At 48.5% G+C, this 12774-nt stretch overlaps 1 protein-coding gene across 1 annotated transcript in view; it reads right to left on the bottom strand.

Moving 5' to 3' along the window:
- KIF26B (kinesin family member 26B) overlaps positions 1-12774 on the bottom strand; it is a 440039-nt gene that overhangs the window by 221566 nt on the left and 205699 nt on the right. Inside the window, exon 4 of the mRNA XM_045877594.3 lies at positions 5850-6016. Coding sequence (XP_045733550.1) covers positions 5850-6016 — 167 coding nt within the window. The remainder of the gene's footprint in view (positions 1-5849; positions 6017-12774) is intronic.

The following is a 12774-nucleotide window of genomic DNA, read 5'->3' as shown; positions in this document are numbered from 1 at the left end:
CTCGTCTCGTGAGCAGACGGCACAATTTTGCATGCTGACCCTGACCACGAATGTCCCACAGGAAGTCGGTGGAAGCCCCGCTTCCCTGGGGGCCACGGACTAAGTCAGCAGGGAGCCAGAGTGGGCGACAGAGGAGTTTTGCGGGGGGGAGGGGAAAGGAACAGACATGGGGTCAGAATGAGATTCTGGCAAGGAGGTTAAGCCCAGGGATGACAGGCTTCACCGAAAGCTAGAAACAGGAAAAGCATAATCATGCTGACAAGTTCCATGAGGTGGGCTCTCAGGAGCTCTTCTTCTTCTGTAGGTGCCGTCCTATTACAATAGACACTAACATGGAAATTTACTTCTGTCTGCAGAACCGAGGTGGAAGCTCTGCAGTGAGTTATCAAGGAAGAGTCGGATCCTGTGCATCCGGCTCTCTCTTCCTCCGCCTGCATCACCCGAGACTAACCGGGCTGTTTGCAATAGTTCTTCTCTGGTGCTAATTGCTGATGTGTTGATCATGGGAAGATATGCGCGTCCCTCAGGGGAACCGTATCTGATGGGAGAACAAGAGGACCATGAGCAGTTTCATGGCTCCTTCTCATCCTTCTTTGACTTCATAAACTCCTAGTGTGGAACCAAGGACCACTGTTCTGTGCTCACACGTCCAGGGACGAAGAAAGGCTTCACTGTGTAAGATTATGTGTTAAGTGCGTGCTCTAACCAGAGCAACAAGGCACTGTTTGAATCGGCTGTCAGCAAGAACATGCAGGGGCTTTTAGACACGGCCGTCCCTGTATGAATAATAGCTGTGCACACATAGCATGCACATGGGCCCGGCACAAAGAGGAGGTGCCCCAAGGGGCGTGATGGGTGGAGCCACCCAGTCCCAAAGCAGGATCTCGGAGCTGGGACACACCTCCCACCGCTCGGCTTGGCCCCTGGCCCCAGGGCCCGAGCGGGTCTTGGTTTGAATGCCTGAAGGGGGAAACTGGGCCAATCGGTCATGAAGAGTCAGTGACATGCTCTAGGACTTGGAGAAAGCAGCTGGGTAATGAGACGAGGGGTCTAAACTCGCGGATGGAAGAAACCCCACGACAGGTCAAGATGGACAGAAGTATAATAACATCCCTCAGGAAAGAAGGCGATCGAGCCAAAGGCAAGGGGTTGGGGGAGCTGGTGGAAGGAAATGAGGAACAAGGCAAGCGAGAAAGAGAGCAGAGCAAATGGACCCCACAAAATGTATCTGAGGGCACCCTGATATTGAGAACACCAACATTTACCCAGAAGATGCCAACCCCAGGACAGCAGTATTTTTAACCAACAGCAACACGTTGTGTACAGGTCAGAATATTCAAGAAGAAAATCAGTAAGTACAAAACAACCCTGTTACTGGAAAACCAGAGGGAGAGAGAGGGAGGAAGGGAGAAGCACTAACACATGGGATAGACCCAACAGGGAGCTAACGGACACACACCAAAGGGTTTGAAAACACAGACAAGCTCCACTTCTGTGCTCCTAGATCCAACAGCTATAAAATTACTGTTCACTGCCTTCCAGAAGTTCCTAAATGCTTCCTGTCCACCTCCATGCCCATCCCAGACCAGGAACGGTGTGTGCCTCGCAGCCCCACAGACCACACACGGAGTAGCTCTGGCCACAAAGGTACCATGGCTTATTCAGAACTGGAATTCTTAATTTTTCAGATGTTGTATCTGAAACGCTGTCACGTCCATCTCACCTTTCCCCATAGAAAGCAAACATTTACAAGGAAAGCCTGATGTTGCCAAGAGTGGAGGTCTACAACCCTCGGCAAACTGGGGTCTGTTGTTCTACTCGTCTCCTCAAACAAATGAGAGCTCCCACTTATTGCAAATGTTGTTTCCTAAACAATGATCATCAGTTCATGATGATGGTGAAGAAAACACTGATGTGTCTTATCATGCCTGTTTCTCACCGAGGGCAACAAGGGCTCACGCACGTGTGACAGGAATGAGGGTGGGCTCCCCGCTCTGCCACTTCCTGGCTGCGCAGCCTTGGGTCAGTGACTCAACCTCAGGACGCTTCTTTCTTTATCCATCCAACAGGGAAATGATAGGATCTGCCTCCCAGGGCTTGTCAGAGGACTAAGGGAGATTTTGCCCATTAGGAGCTCAGTACAGTGAGTGATGCGAACTGACTGTCCAGGAAATGTCAGCCACGCTGGCCACAAACGTGGCAAATGGCACCCCTCCCCCATAAAATGACGAAATGATGTCCAGCACAGCCTCGTGAGAGCAGGCCACCCCGGCCACTTAGAGCTGCAAGGAGGGTTCCAGAACCCTGCGGACTCAGCTCTATCACACAGTCTCGCAGAAGGACTTGCAAAGTGATGAGCATAGGTTTGAGGCATAGGAGTGAACTCTGCCCCCAAGTCCCCACGCAGAAAGACATTCCCATGCTTCCAAAGGAAACCACAACCTCTAGAGCATTTCCAATTTGGGCACCAGCGACAGATCCAGATTTCTCCCCTACCAGAGGCCACCTGTACCATCAACACCTTATGCAGCTTTCCCTGATCCGAAGCAGAAAGCCCCTGACCCTGAACTCCATCGACAGCCTGACAACATAAGCTGGGCTGGTTTTGACTACTGCGTGGACCTTTGGGGATCCACAGAGGTGAGATACATCCCTGGTTCCTACTCTTAACATTCTGGACCCTGAGCGAGTCACTCAGTCTTCTGCTCTAGGTTCCCATCAGTGACGGAGGCTGTTACTACACTGCTTCCCTCCTTGGGAGGTGTGAAAGCCCAGCTCTGGTGGGCGAGAGTGGCAGGGCAAACAGGGCAAAGGGTGTGAAAGGGAATGTGTGCGTGCGTGTGTGCATAAAACATCATTCTTTTCACATGGTACTTTCTCCCCCCGCTATACACTGTAAACCCTTTATACACAAACCACTGCTTTGAATGCCTTAAACCATTAAGCTCCAAGTGCTACCAGCATTCACCACAAAGAAAGTAATAATAAGGATTCAGGCAGCCCTATGGATCCTTTTCAGCCCTTTGAAAGCTCACACCACAAGCCCCTGCCATCTGAACTCCGTCCAGTCTTGGTTTATCGCCAACATCATGTGCGGCCCCTCCCCCACAACTGACTTCTGCAGCCCGTCCACTCTGGGCTCACCCCGCTGTCTCCATTCCGACCCTGGCCGTGCAAGCAAGTCTCAGGGCAGGCTGCCCTTGCCTGTCATTTGCCATTCCTTACCCTGGTGTGTGCTGGCTTGTTTGGAAATGGTCCTCTGATTAACTGAAAGCAGGCCTCAAGCTCACCGAACATCCGGCATGCGGGCCTGCCCAGCCTGCCTCGAGTCCACACGCTGCCCCTGCTCTAAAACACTGCTGGTTTCCTGGTAGCAGGAAACACTTGTTCTCCCTAAACACTGACCATCGGGAGCCTCTGAGCTCCTTCTGCTTCCAATCCTGCTTCTGGGGTTTTCTGTGGGTAGCTGATCTAGAAAAGTCTCTGGATGGAATCTGAGCTGAGGCTTCTCACATTCAAAGTATTTCCGGTCAGGAAGGTGCACTGGAGGTCAAGCCCCATCTGGGCAGTAAATGTTCTCTGAAGCATCAAGCCCAGGCGGTCACCCGTTGTAAGCTTGAGCTCCCTCAGGGACGGGGACCTCACTCTCTCCCGGGGCGGTCTGAGCTAGGGGCAAATTTTCCTTCTTTCTGAGCTGGGAGAGCTGAGCTGGATGGAATCTGAGCTGAGCTCTATCATCAGGTTTTATTCAGCCTTTGCCCACATACTTGGGTGTCTTATAGAACCAACCAAATTCCTTGTTTACACAATAGCAAGACAGATGAGGGCCATCTTCTCTGGACTAACCCTGCCATGACGTGGCTTCCCACTTCCTCAGCACGTTCGTCACCCTCCTGCGGACACGCTCTCACAACCCACCTAAGTCCTGGGATCTTCTGTGCTTGTGGCATTTCCCCATATTCTGTTCCACCTCTTCATTCCCTCCCTGAATGGCACGGACTTGGCCTCCCAGTTGGTTTGCTCAGTGTCCCACAGGAACTCATGTACAGACAGAACTAATACAATAGCGCCCACTGGCAGGTGGGGCCAGTGCACACATACTGTAGACCCCTTATCCGCGGTTTGTTTTTCCCTGATTTCAGCTCCCTGCGGTCAACCGCCTGTGGAAAGCAGATGCTCCTCCTCCTGACCCAGCATCAGAGGTGAATCGTAGCCTAATGCCAGGCCATAACTCTGGTGTCATCCACCTCACGTCATCTTGCTGCATAGGCATTTTATCATCTCATACCATGACAAGAAGGGGGAGGACAGGACAATAAGCTATTTTGAGAGAAAGAGAGAAACCATGTTCACCTAACTTTAATGCAATATATTGTGATAACTTGTATTTTATTATTAGTCGCTGCAGTTCACCTCTTACTGTGTCTCAGCTGTTAATTGAACTTTAACACGGGCATGTCGGTATAGGGGAAAACACGGTACATACAGGGTTCAGCTCTGTCCTCGGTTTCAGGCACCCCCTGGGGGTCTTGGAGCATATGTCCAGTGGATAAGCAGAGACGACCACATTTCCTATTACTTCCCATCCACCCAGGTTGGCCCAACTCTTCACAGGACAATAAACATGGCACCAAGGCACAATGAGACCCTCAGAGCCAGTTTTCCAACAAGCCTCTGTGCCGTCTTCACTGTGGATGTTACTAATCCAGGGCACTGGCCTCTGTTCTCCCTCTGACCTGACTCCTTCCTATTCAGAGCCCCGTCCTCATAGTTGTGTTTGGATGGCACCGCTCATGAGGATAACAAGAGAAACCATGTAATATTCCTTCTTCCTGACATACAAAGTCCATCTCGAATCGCCTTTTGTACAGTACTTCATCACTTACAATTGTCAGTCTTAATCTTCAGAGCAATTTAGATGAGGAGTGTTGTCCTCGTTTTATAGATGAGGACATCGAGGCAGACCTCAGGGCTCCTCCAGTTTCAGATCTGGTGCTATTTATTCTATATCCTGCTTACCCAGGAACATGCACCTCTTAGGTAGAAAAAGTTTTCTAAAGTTAAGTTCTGGGGATCAAATAAAGAATGAGTCACAGAGGGGGGGAAAATAAAGCTGAGGAATTTGGTTTCTATTTCTGGCTTTGCTATAAATTAACTCATAGTTTAACTTTCTTGGTCCTCAGTCTGCTCCTTCATAAAAGAAGGAGACTGAATTAGATGATCCCCAAAGTGCCTTCTGCTCAGCTGTCCTTTGTCTCCTGCCCTGTCTCGGCCACACAGTTAAAATTAGGCAGAAAACATTGTTGAAATACCTTTCGTTTGGGTTTCTCGTGTTTTTAAAGGCCCTAAGATTAGCTGGATAATATATGGTAACTATCCAGCCCGTCTGTCCAGAACGGGGGGAAAAAAACCCTGCCAACTCTTTCCTCGCTCATTTTTAAGCAGTTCATTTTCTGTGATGAGAAAGTCAATCTGGGAACACCAGCCGCGGGGCCGGGCCCACCAAAGTCCTCGTCCCAGGAGGACATCGTGAGAGCCTCGTATTCTTAGAGCTCTCAAGCTGGGACACACGTGGAGGTCTGGAGGCCTCAGCAAGGGGCGCGGATGCGATGGGAGTCCAGCGGGGAGAGGCCAAGGACACCGCTGAGCATCCTCTAGGGCACAAGCCCCCCCACGGCAGAGTCGTCTGGACCCAGCTATCAGCAGTCTGAGGTTGAGGAACCCCGTCTTGAAGCGTGAAGTCCAAGTGCGGCCCCAGACTCTTGCTAGTGGTTTAGCTAACCCGGCCCCGCGAGGGGCTAAGCAGATGGACCGGCCCAAAAGAAGTGAGCTCCGGATGCTTCTCTTACCTGGCAAAGAAGGAAGCGGCCACCGAGGGGCCTGGCGAAGTCTCGTTGGCCACGCAGGAGCCCTGGGAGGCTGGGATGCCACAGGCCGAAGGCTTGTCCACGTTGTAGTGATTCAGCGCCGCCTCGGTCAGCCCCTCCCGGCCTGTCTCTGTCATCAGCTGGGAGATCTGACAAGGAAAATGGACACTGAGCTTGTTACCTGTGGCTCACTGCCCTTCCCGCACACGGCTGACGGCATCACTCTGTTGGGGGGAGGGGCCCCCAGCATGGGGTGGGGCGAGCGGGGGTGCCCGGGGGCGGGGGGGCCAGGGACACGCTGCATGCATGCTGGGGGTGATTTGGGCTTCTCAGAGGCTATTTTCCAGCGTTTTAGCCTGGAGACCTCCTCATTTTCATTAAAAATAATGGAATAAAATTACCCCCCTGACACTGTTTCAATTAAGCCAGTGTCTCCTGTCCATTTGGAGAGGGAAGCATGAACCATTATCCACAGTTTGCAGCCCAAGACCTGAGCAGAAGTATCAACCAGGGTAGCTTTCTTACCAGGACTGGCCCCAAATGCTGACACACAAGAGGGGCCAAGGTATCATTTATTAAAGGAGAAGCGAACCTGCTAATGGAGAATGTGAGGAATTAAAGAAAACACTATTTGTTGTTGTTGTTTGCTGTAAGCAGTCCGCAAATGACTAAGAGAAGCTTGTAGAAACAAATACAGCCACTGTGGATTACCAAGGGGTCTTTTTTGGGAGGATTTAGATCATTTCAACAGACTTGATTTTCCTACTCATTCTTTAAGATACATGGCTTCTGTTTTGTTTGCAATGATTGCCTTTGTAACGGAGGTTCCAGTGGACGGGCTGGGGCCGTTTTACCTAAATCCACATGATGTGCTAGGAAGAAGCACACGTCTGAGCAAAATGAAAATCTCATGTAGAAATACACTTTTGAGAAGTGCTAATTCCATGACAAATATAATAATTATGCAGGTAAAGTCTAAGTGTGCTATTTGGAAAGACTGTTACTTTAAAACTTTAGACCACTTACAAAAGGGGAAAATGTTAGTTTAACAAGAAGAAGAAGAAGGAGAAGGGGAGGGGGAGGAGGGGGAGGAAGAAAGAGAAAGAAAGAGAAAGCAAGAAAGAAAGCAAGAAAGCAAGCAAGCAAGCAAGAAAGAAAGAAAAGAGAAAGGAAGGAAGGAAGCTTTAGTTTAAAAAAGAGCCAGCAGCCAGCTCAAACCTCTTAAATGCTGAATGGAAAATGTTCCTAATTGCCTACAAAATACAAGTGCAATAAAGCAAAGATCAGGAACAGTTTCTACTTTGTAACTGAGCAGGCTAGCAGGCCAGTGAAAGAGTCCCATTTGTTAACCTTTGAACATAAAAATATTTGTACTTTTCATTATTAGTGGCATAACCATTACTCTGAGCTCCATTGACTTGAAACTTTGCTTAAATTCATGCCCTTACTTGGAAAGCTTTGGCATTTTCAGCTGAAATTTTGCCAACACATACTTTTTTATTCTCACTCACTTGACGGGTTGTAAGGAAACCTGACCCACATGAGAGAGGAGTAGGCAGCAAAACGAGCCCAGGGCCTGGGGAACATTCCATGCGCTCAGTAAGAGCTGCTGCCCAGGCAGGGGGCCTGCATCACCTCTCCTCCGGCTTCCGCTGCTGTCTGTGGGGTGAGGGCTCCCCTCGACCAGCTGCCACTCTCCCGGAGGGACGACGTCGTGCACACCGATGACACCGCTAAGCAGCACTTAGGATGCCCCTGTGTTCCAGGATGCCAACTCTCCCAGCAATGTCCACAAACACCCCCACTATCACAGCACCATCATTTTTTCATCAAGTAGCTACAATCTACCATACATAAACTGGTTTTAGTTATTTTTAAAGATTTTATTGTCTATTTGAGAGAGTGCTAGTGAGCACACAAGCAGGGGGACCGGCAGAGGCAGAGGGAGAAGCAGACTCTCCGCTGAGCAGGGAGCCCGATGAGGGGACTCAATCCCAGGACCCTGAGATCATGACCTGAGCCGAAGGCAGACGCTTCACTGACTGAGCCACCCAGGCGCCCCCACAAACTGGTTTCAGCACACAAAGACATCTGAAGAAAGTCAGTATAGCAGTGGCTGAATGCATTGCTTCATTTGTCACCACGGACGTCCATGGGCTCATGAACATGGCTGTCATCTGATCTGTCTGTGGAGTTTCCTGCTCATTTCTGTATTTCTCATCTGAAGTTTGGAAGGACGGGAATGGGATTCTGTCTCACTGTGTATGATCGGCCCTTGCAGGTACCCAGCAAACCCGCAGAGAAACCACTCGGATGTGGGTGGTGAGTGGCGAGAGGCGCAGGTTTCTAGGTGATTCCAGATTCCCAAGTCTGGCCCGGGAAGAACGCAAGCATCCTGTGGGCTCCTGGCTTTTGGAAATGTCCCTCAGCAAGTGAACTTCAATGTACTGGCCTCCTTCAAGAGAGCTAAGCTAGATTGGATCTCTTACTTTTAAAAGAAAGTGAGGATTTGTGGACATGGGACACTCAATTCCCAAACCTGTAAGTAGAATGATTCAATAATTGATTGTTCTTAGAAACCAGAAACACAGAATGTCTTACAGCTAGAAGGGCCTGCCAAGATCAGCCTCTTTGAAACTCCTTTTCTTAAGTAAGGACCCAGGAGCACAGAAGTGATTTGCCGAAGCTAATGTGAAACTGAGAACAGGCCCCTGATTCTTAGGCCAGTGGTAGCCACTCCTTTGCTCCTACTCCCCCTCTTCCTCCCTCCCTCCCTTCCTTCTAATTAAAAAAATTTTAAACAGATAGGAAAAATACCAAATAATAATAAAACACATAGGGATAGATCCAGTACCATAATCAACAAATGTTAACATTTGACTTATCTTAGAAAATATTATTTATTTATTTATTTATTTATTTATTTATTTATTTTGAGAGAGAGAACACATGCGCAAATTGGGGGAGGGGCAGAGGGAGAGAGACTCTCAAGCAGGTTCCACGCTCAGTGCAGAACCTTGATGTGGGACTCGATCCTAGGACCCTGAGATCACGACCTGAGCTGAAATCAGGAGTCGGATGCTAAACCGACTGAGCTAACCAGGTGCCCCAGAAAACATTTTTTAAAAGAAATCAAGCACTATATAAAATTGAAATTGTCCAGGTCCCTGATTACATGGTCCTTCCTCCCAGTACCCCCTTTTCAGACACAGTACGATAATTTGGGTGGGAGCCAGCCCATGCCTTCCATCACACCCTGTCCCTCCTAAGAGCCTGGCTGAGCTCACCTTGTAGTTTCTTTTGAGCATTCTCTCATTTTGCTCTGCTTGTTCTGCAACTGGAAAAGAGTGTCCCCCCAGATTCCAGCTCCTGTAGGTCCTGCCACCAGTAAATTCATGTTTTCATCTATATTTATACCCAGTATCCTCTCCAGGGATCATAAACTTTCAGAAATAATATACAAATCACTACAGTAACTGCCAATTTATCTCCCCCTCCCTCCCTGCACTCCGGGGTTCTGGACCTTCTTAAGTTCCTCAAACATACCCACTTCCCTCCTGTCACAGGGCCTTTGCACATGCCTTCACTCTCTAGCTGGCATGCTTCTCCTTGTCGTCCAGATCCAAGCTCAAGCATTACTTCCTCGGAGAAGCTTTCTTCCAGACTCCTTCCAGCCTTGCATAGATGCTGTTACAGGAGTGCAATCTTTTCTTTCAATGTCTTTACTTTCGTTCTAATTATGCATTTAACAATACATCATTGTCTCTCAAAACCCCAGGACGGTGGGTCTAGGGCTGGTGTGCCCACCCACTGGATCCATGGAAATCAACATGATGTCTGGCACATGGAGATGTTTAAACCATGTTTGTGGGATAAATCTGAGCTGTTCTTATTTCCTACTTATTCTCTAAGTTTATCTAATTAAATCTTTTTTCTTAAGGCCTTGAAATGAGAAGACTTAGTTCTTGTTATAATTTCATTTTTTCCTATTCTGCCCCCTCCTTGAACTCCCCCCCTCCGGGCCTCCCCGTAATCTGCTGTAGGAGAAAATTCCCAAGACAGCAGGGCACCCGAAACTTTAGCTTTACTGCATAATTCAGAACCAGGAGCCTTATTTTTAAAGGACTATATGGTTTACCTCTGCTTTGCAGATTGCTCAGAATGAACTTTTTTCTCACAACTCCATGAAAACTACATGATGCTTCATGAAAACTCAGCCCCAAACCTGCAACTCTCCATCTGACACATTTGAAAAACCTAAAGTTCGGGCAGAAAGGACTCACTGCCACAATTACATGTGTCACCATCACTGTCTAGGAGCAACAGACTGAACACACTTGCTGAGGGTCCTAATCGTGAACTTAGAGGGGAGACTAGATTTTCACCACGGGATCTTGTTCTGCTTCATTCTTTTTTAAAGGATTTTTAAAAATATTTATTTATTTCTTTAGAGAGAGAGAGAGCAAGCTGGGGGAGGAGTGGAGGGAGAGAAGCAGACTCCCCACTGAGCACGGAGCCCGACACGGGACTCGATCTCACAACCCTGACATCATGACCTGAGCTGAAACCAAGAGTCGGACGCCGGACGCTTCACCGACTGAGCCACCCAGGCGCCCCCTGTTCTGTTTAATTCTGATTAAAAGCTGCTTTTAGCTCCATCTCAGATACATGGGACCACTTCACTGAAGTAACCACTAAAGTAACAATATCTGTTACTTTCAAAACACCACATCACATCCTGCAGCTGGTGGTAAATTAAACACCAGGTGGCAATAAAAGGAACCAGGCTTCAGAGAGAGGATGCATGGGGTCCTTCATTGTGTGAGAATCCCAGGTGTCATTCCTGGGCCCAGGTTGATGCTCTTCACACACCTCATGGATAAAGCTACTCTCTATATTTTAATCTCAGGCAAGATCCATTTCTTTTGACCACATTTAAATTTGTGCACTGATCCCTCAGTAGGAGGAACTCTACACTTGTCCCTTAAGAAAAAGCAAATCTTAAATGTGGTTATGATCTTGACCACAGAATCAAGACAAAAGATGTTGGGCTCTCAGGAACCAAGGTTGGGTCCACAGTGCAAACTGCAATCTGTAAGCCATTGACCTTTTGACTTCCCACAGACAGGAACAGCTGAGAGCTCCCAGAATGTGACAGCATGGGGGCTTCATCTTAAATGGCATTACTGACCCAGAAAGCCACCTCCTTTGACTCTGCCAAGGTGCAGGGAACACCAACAGTATCCATTTCCTGCATAGAGACATCCATGGACTGCAAACGCATCCTACTCAGTCTTTACATTTAACGACATCATGACCCCCCAATCCCAGAAAATAACACTTAATAGCATTTTCTCTTAGGCGATTGCTATCTCACTGTTTGGGGACATCTCTTTTATGATTATTTATTGTTCACACTGTCACTTAATGTTTTTATAGTTTTGCAAACAGTGGGTGCTCAATAAATATCTTTGATCCACATTAACAGAAACCAACTACAACTGTTTGGAAAGCTGGGATGAAGACGGGGCTGCCGGAAGCCCCCGCCTGAGTGGAAACACCTGATTTCTGTACAAGTGCCCGAGTAGACACCAGCCTCCTGTATCTTGCTTCATGGCTTCATGCCTGTCCAGTCACACGGAACAGTCAGCTAACATTCCTTCCCTAATGCAGTGCTGGCCCCACACTGGGCTGCTTCTGGTCCCTTCCTAGGCTCACTGTTCACTTGCAGGCATTTCAATACAACAGTTAATTTTCCTACGGCTCTTGGCATGCTGTCCCCAAAGCACAGGCTGTTGCCACCTAACCTAAAGTTTATCCCCAGCTCGCAGGGACGCAAATCACCTCTGAAGACTCTGCCTGGAGTCAGACAGATAAGCCCTTCCCTGCGCTGTGCAGCCCCACCTCCCACCAGCCAGCACCAAGGGGCCATGATGGGATTCTCGAGTCCCAGGGCTGGATGTTTGATTACCCTTATTATCTTAGCTTGCTTTGGCTATAAATTTTATTAGCAGCCATAAAATTATCCATCCACAGCATTTGACTCTGTGACCTCTAGCAAGAGAGAATTCCATTCACTGGCGCTGCCCAGGGCCTAGGAGAGCCGACTTTTCCTCACCCTCAATTTATAGCCTCACCTCCATCCAGGGTCCTGCCAATGGAAAAGGCTGTTGTGTTTCATGATTTCATTGTCAGGGCTGAAATCTGGCCCCTCGGCCCCTGCCCACTGTTTTCTTACTCTTTGAGTGGCGAAAAGGTAAAGTGGCAGGGATGCCCACATGTTCCAGAAAAAGATGGGGGTGCGAGATGAAGCCAAGGGCCAGATGCATTTCTGTCTTGGACTCTTCCCTTAGATTTCTTAGTCCCAAGATGTGCAGCTCAAGGCACGGCTCAGCTATTGCTTTGAGGAACATCTTACGACAAATGCTAAAAAATCTCTTGCCGTCAAGCTTGGAGGATTTCTACAGGTGCATTTTACTTCACCTTGCAGAGATCTCGGTCACAATGATTTTAATGCTTAATACTCAATTATGTTTTGTGGGGTGGTTTTGGTGACATATTTGGTGACAGACGATGATACACAGAGTCTGGCCTGACAGAACTCTGAGGAGTGACAGCAAGCTCCCTTATCCACCATCATCATCATACAAGTCACCATTTTGGAGCATCTACCATGGGCCAGATTCTGTTTGAAGAGCTTCCTATACGTGTTGCCATATCCAATCCTGACAACAACCCTATGAAGTGGGCACAATTATTACCAAATAATTGCTTCAACTCTGCCACGTGGAAAAGCCCTGGGACAGATAATGCCCCTGGGCTTGGTTTCTATCCTTGAGTTTCTCTTGCTCCTGACAAAGTACAGCTCCTCAACCATGGCTGCCCATTTGGGAAATGGAGTCACAGC

The sequence above is a fragment of the Mirounga angustirostris genome, unplaced genomic scaffold, assembly GCF_029215605.1.
Source record: "Mirounga angustirostris isolate CCGP_5_RB_7025 unplaced genomic scaffold, mMirAng1.0.hap1 SCAF_6, whole genome shotgun sequence".
NCBI classification, from domain to species: Eukaryota; Metazoa; Chordata; class Mammalia; order Carnivora; family Phocidae; genus Mirounga; species Mirounga angustirostris.
This window is presented reverse-complemented; position numbering and strand designations above follow the sequence as displayed.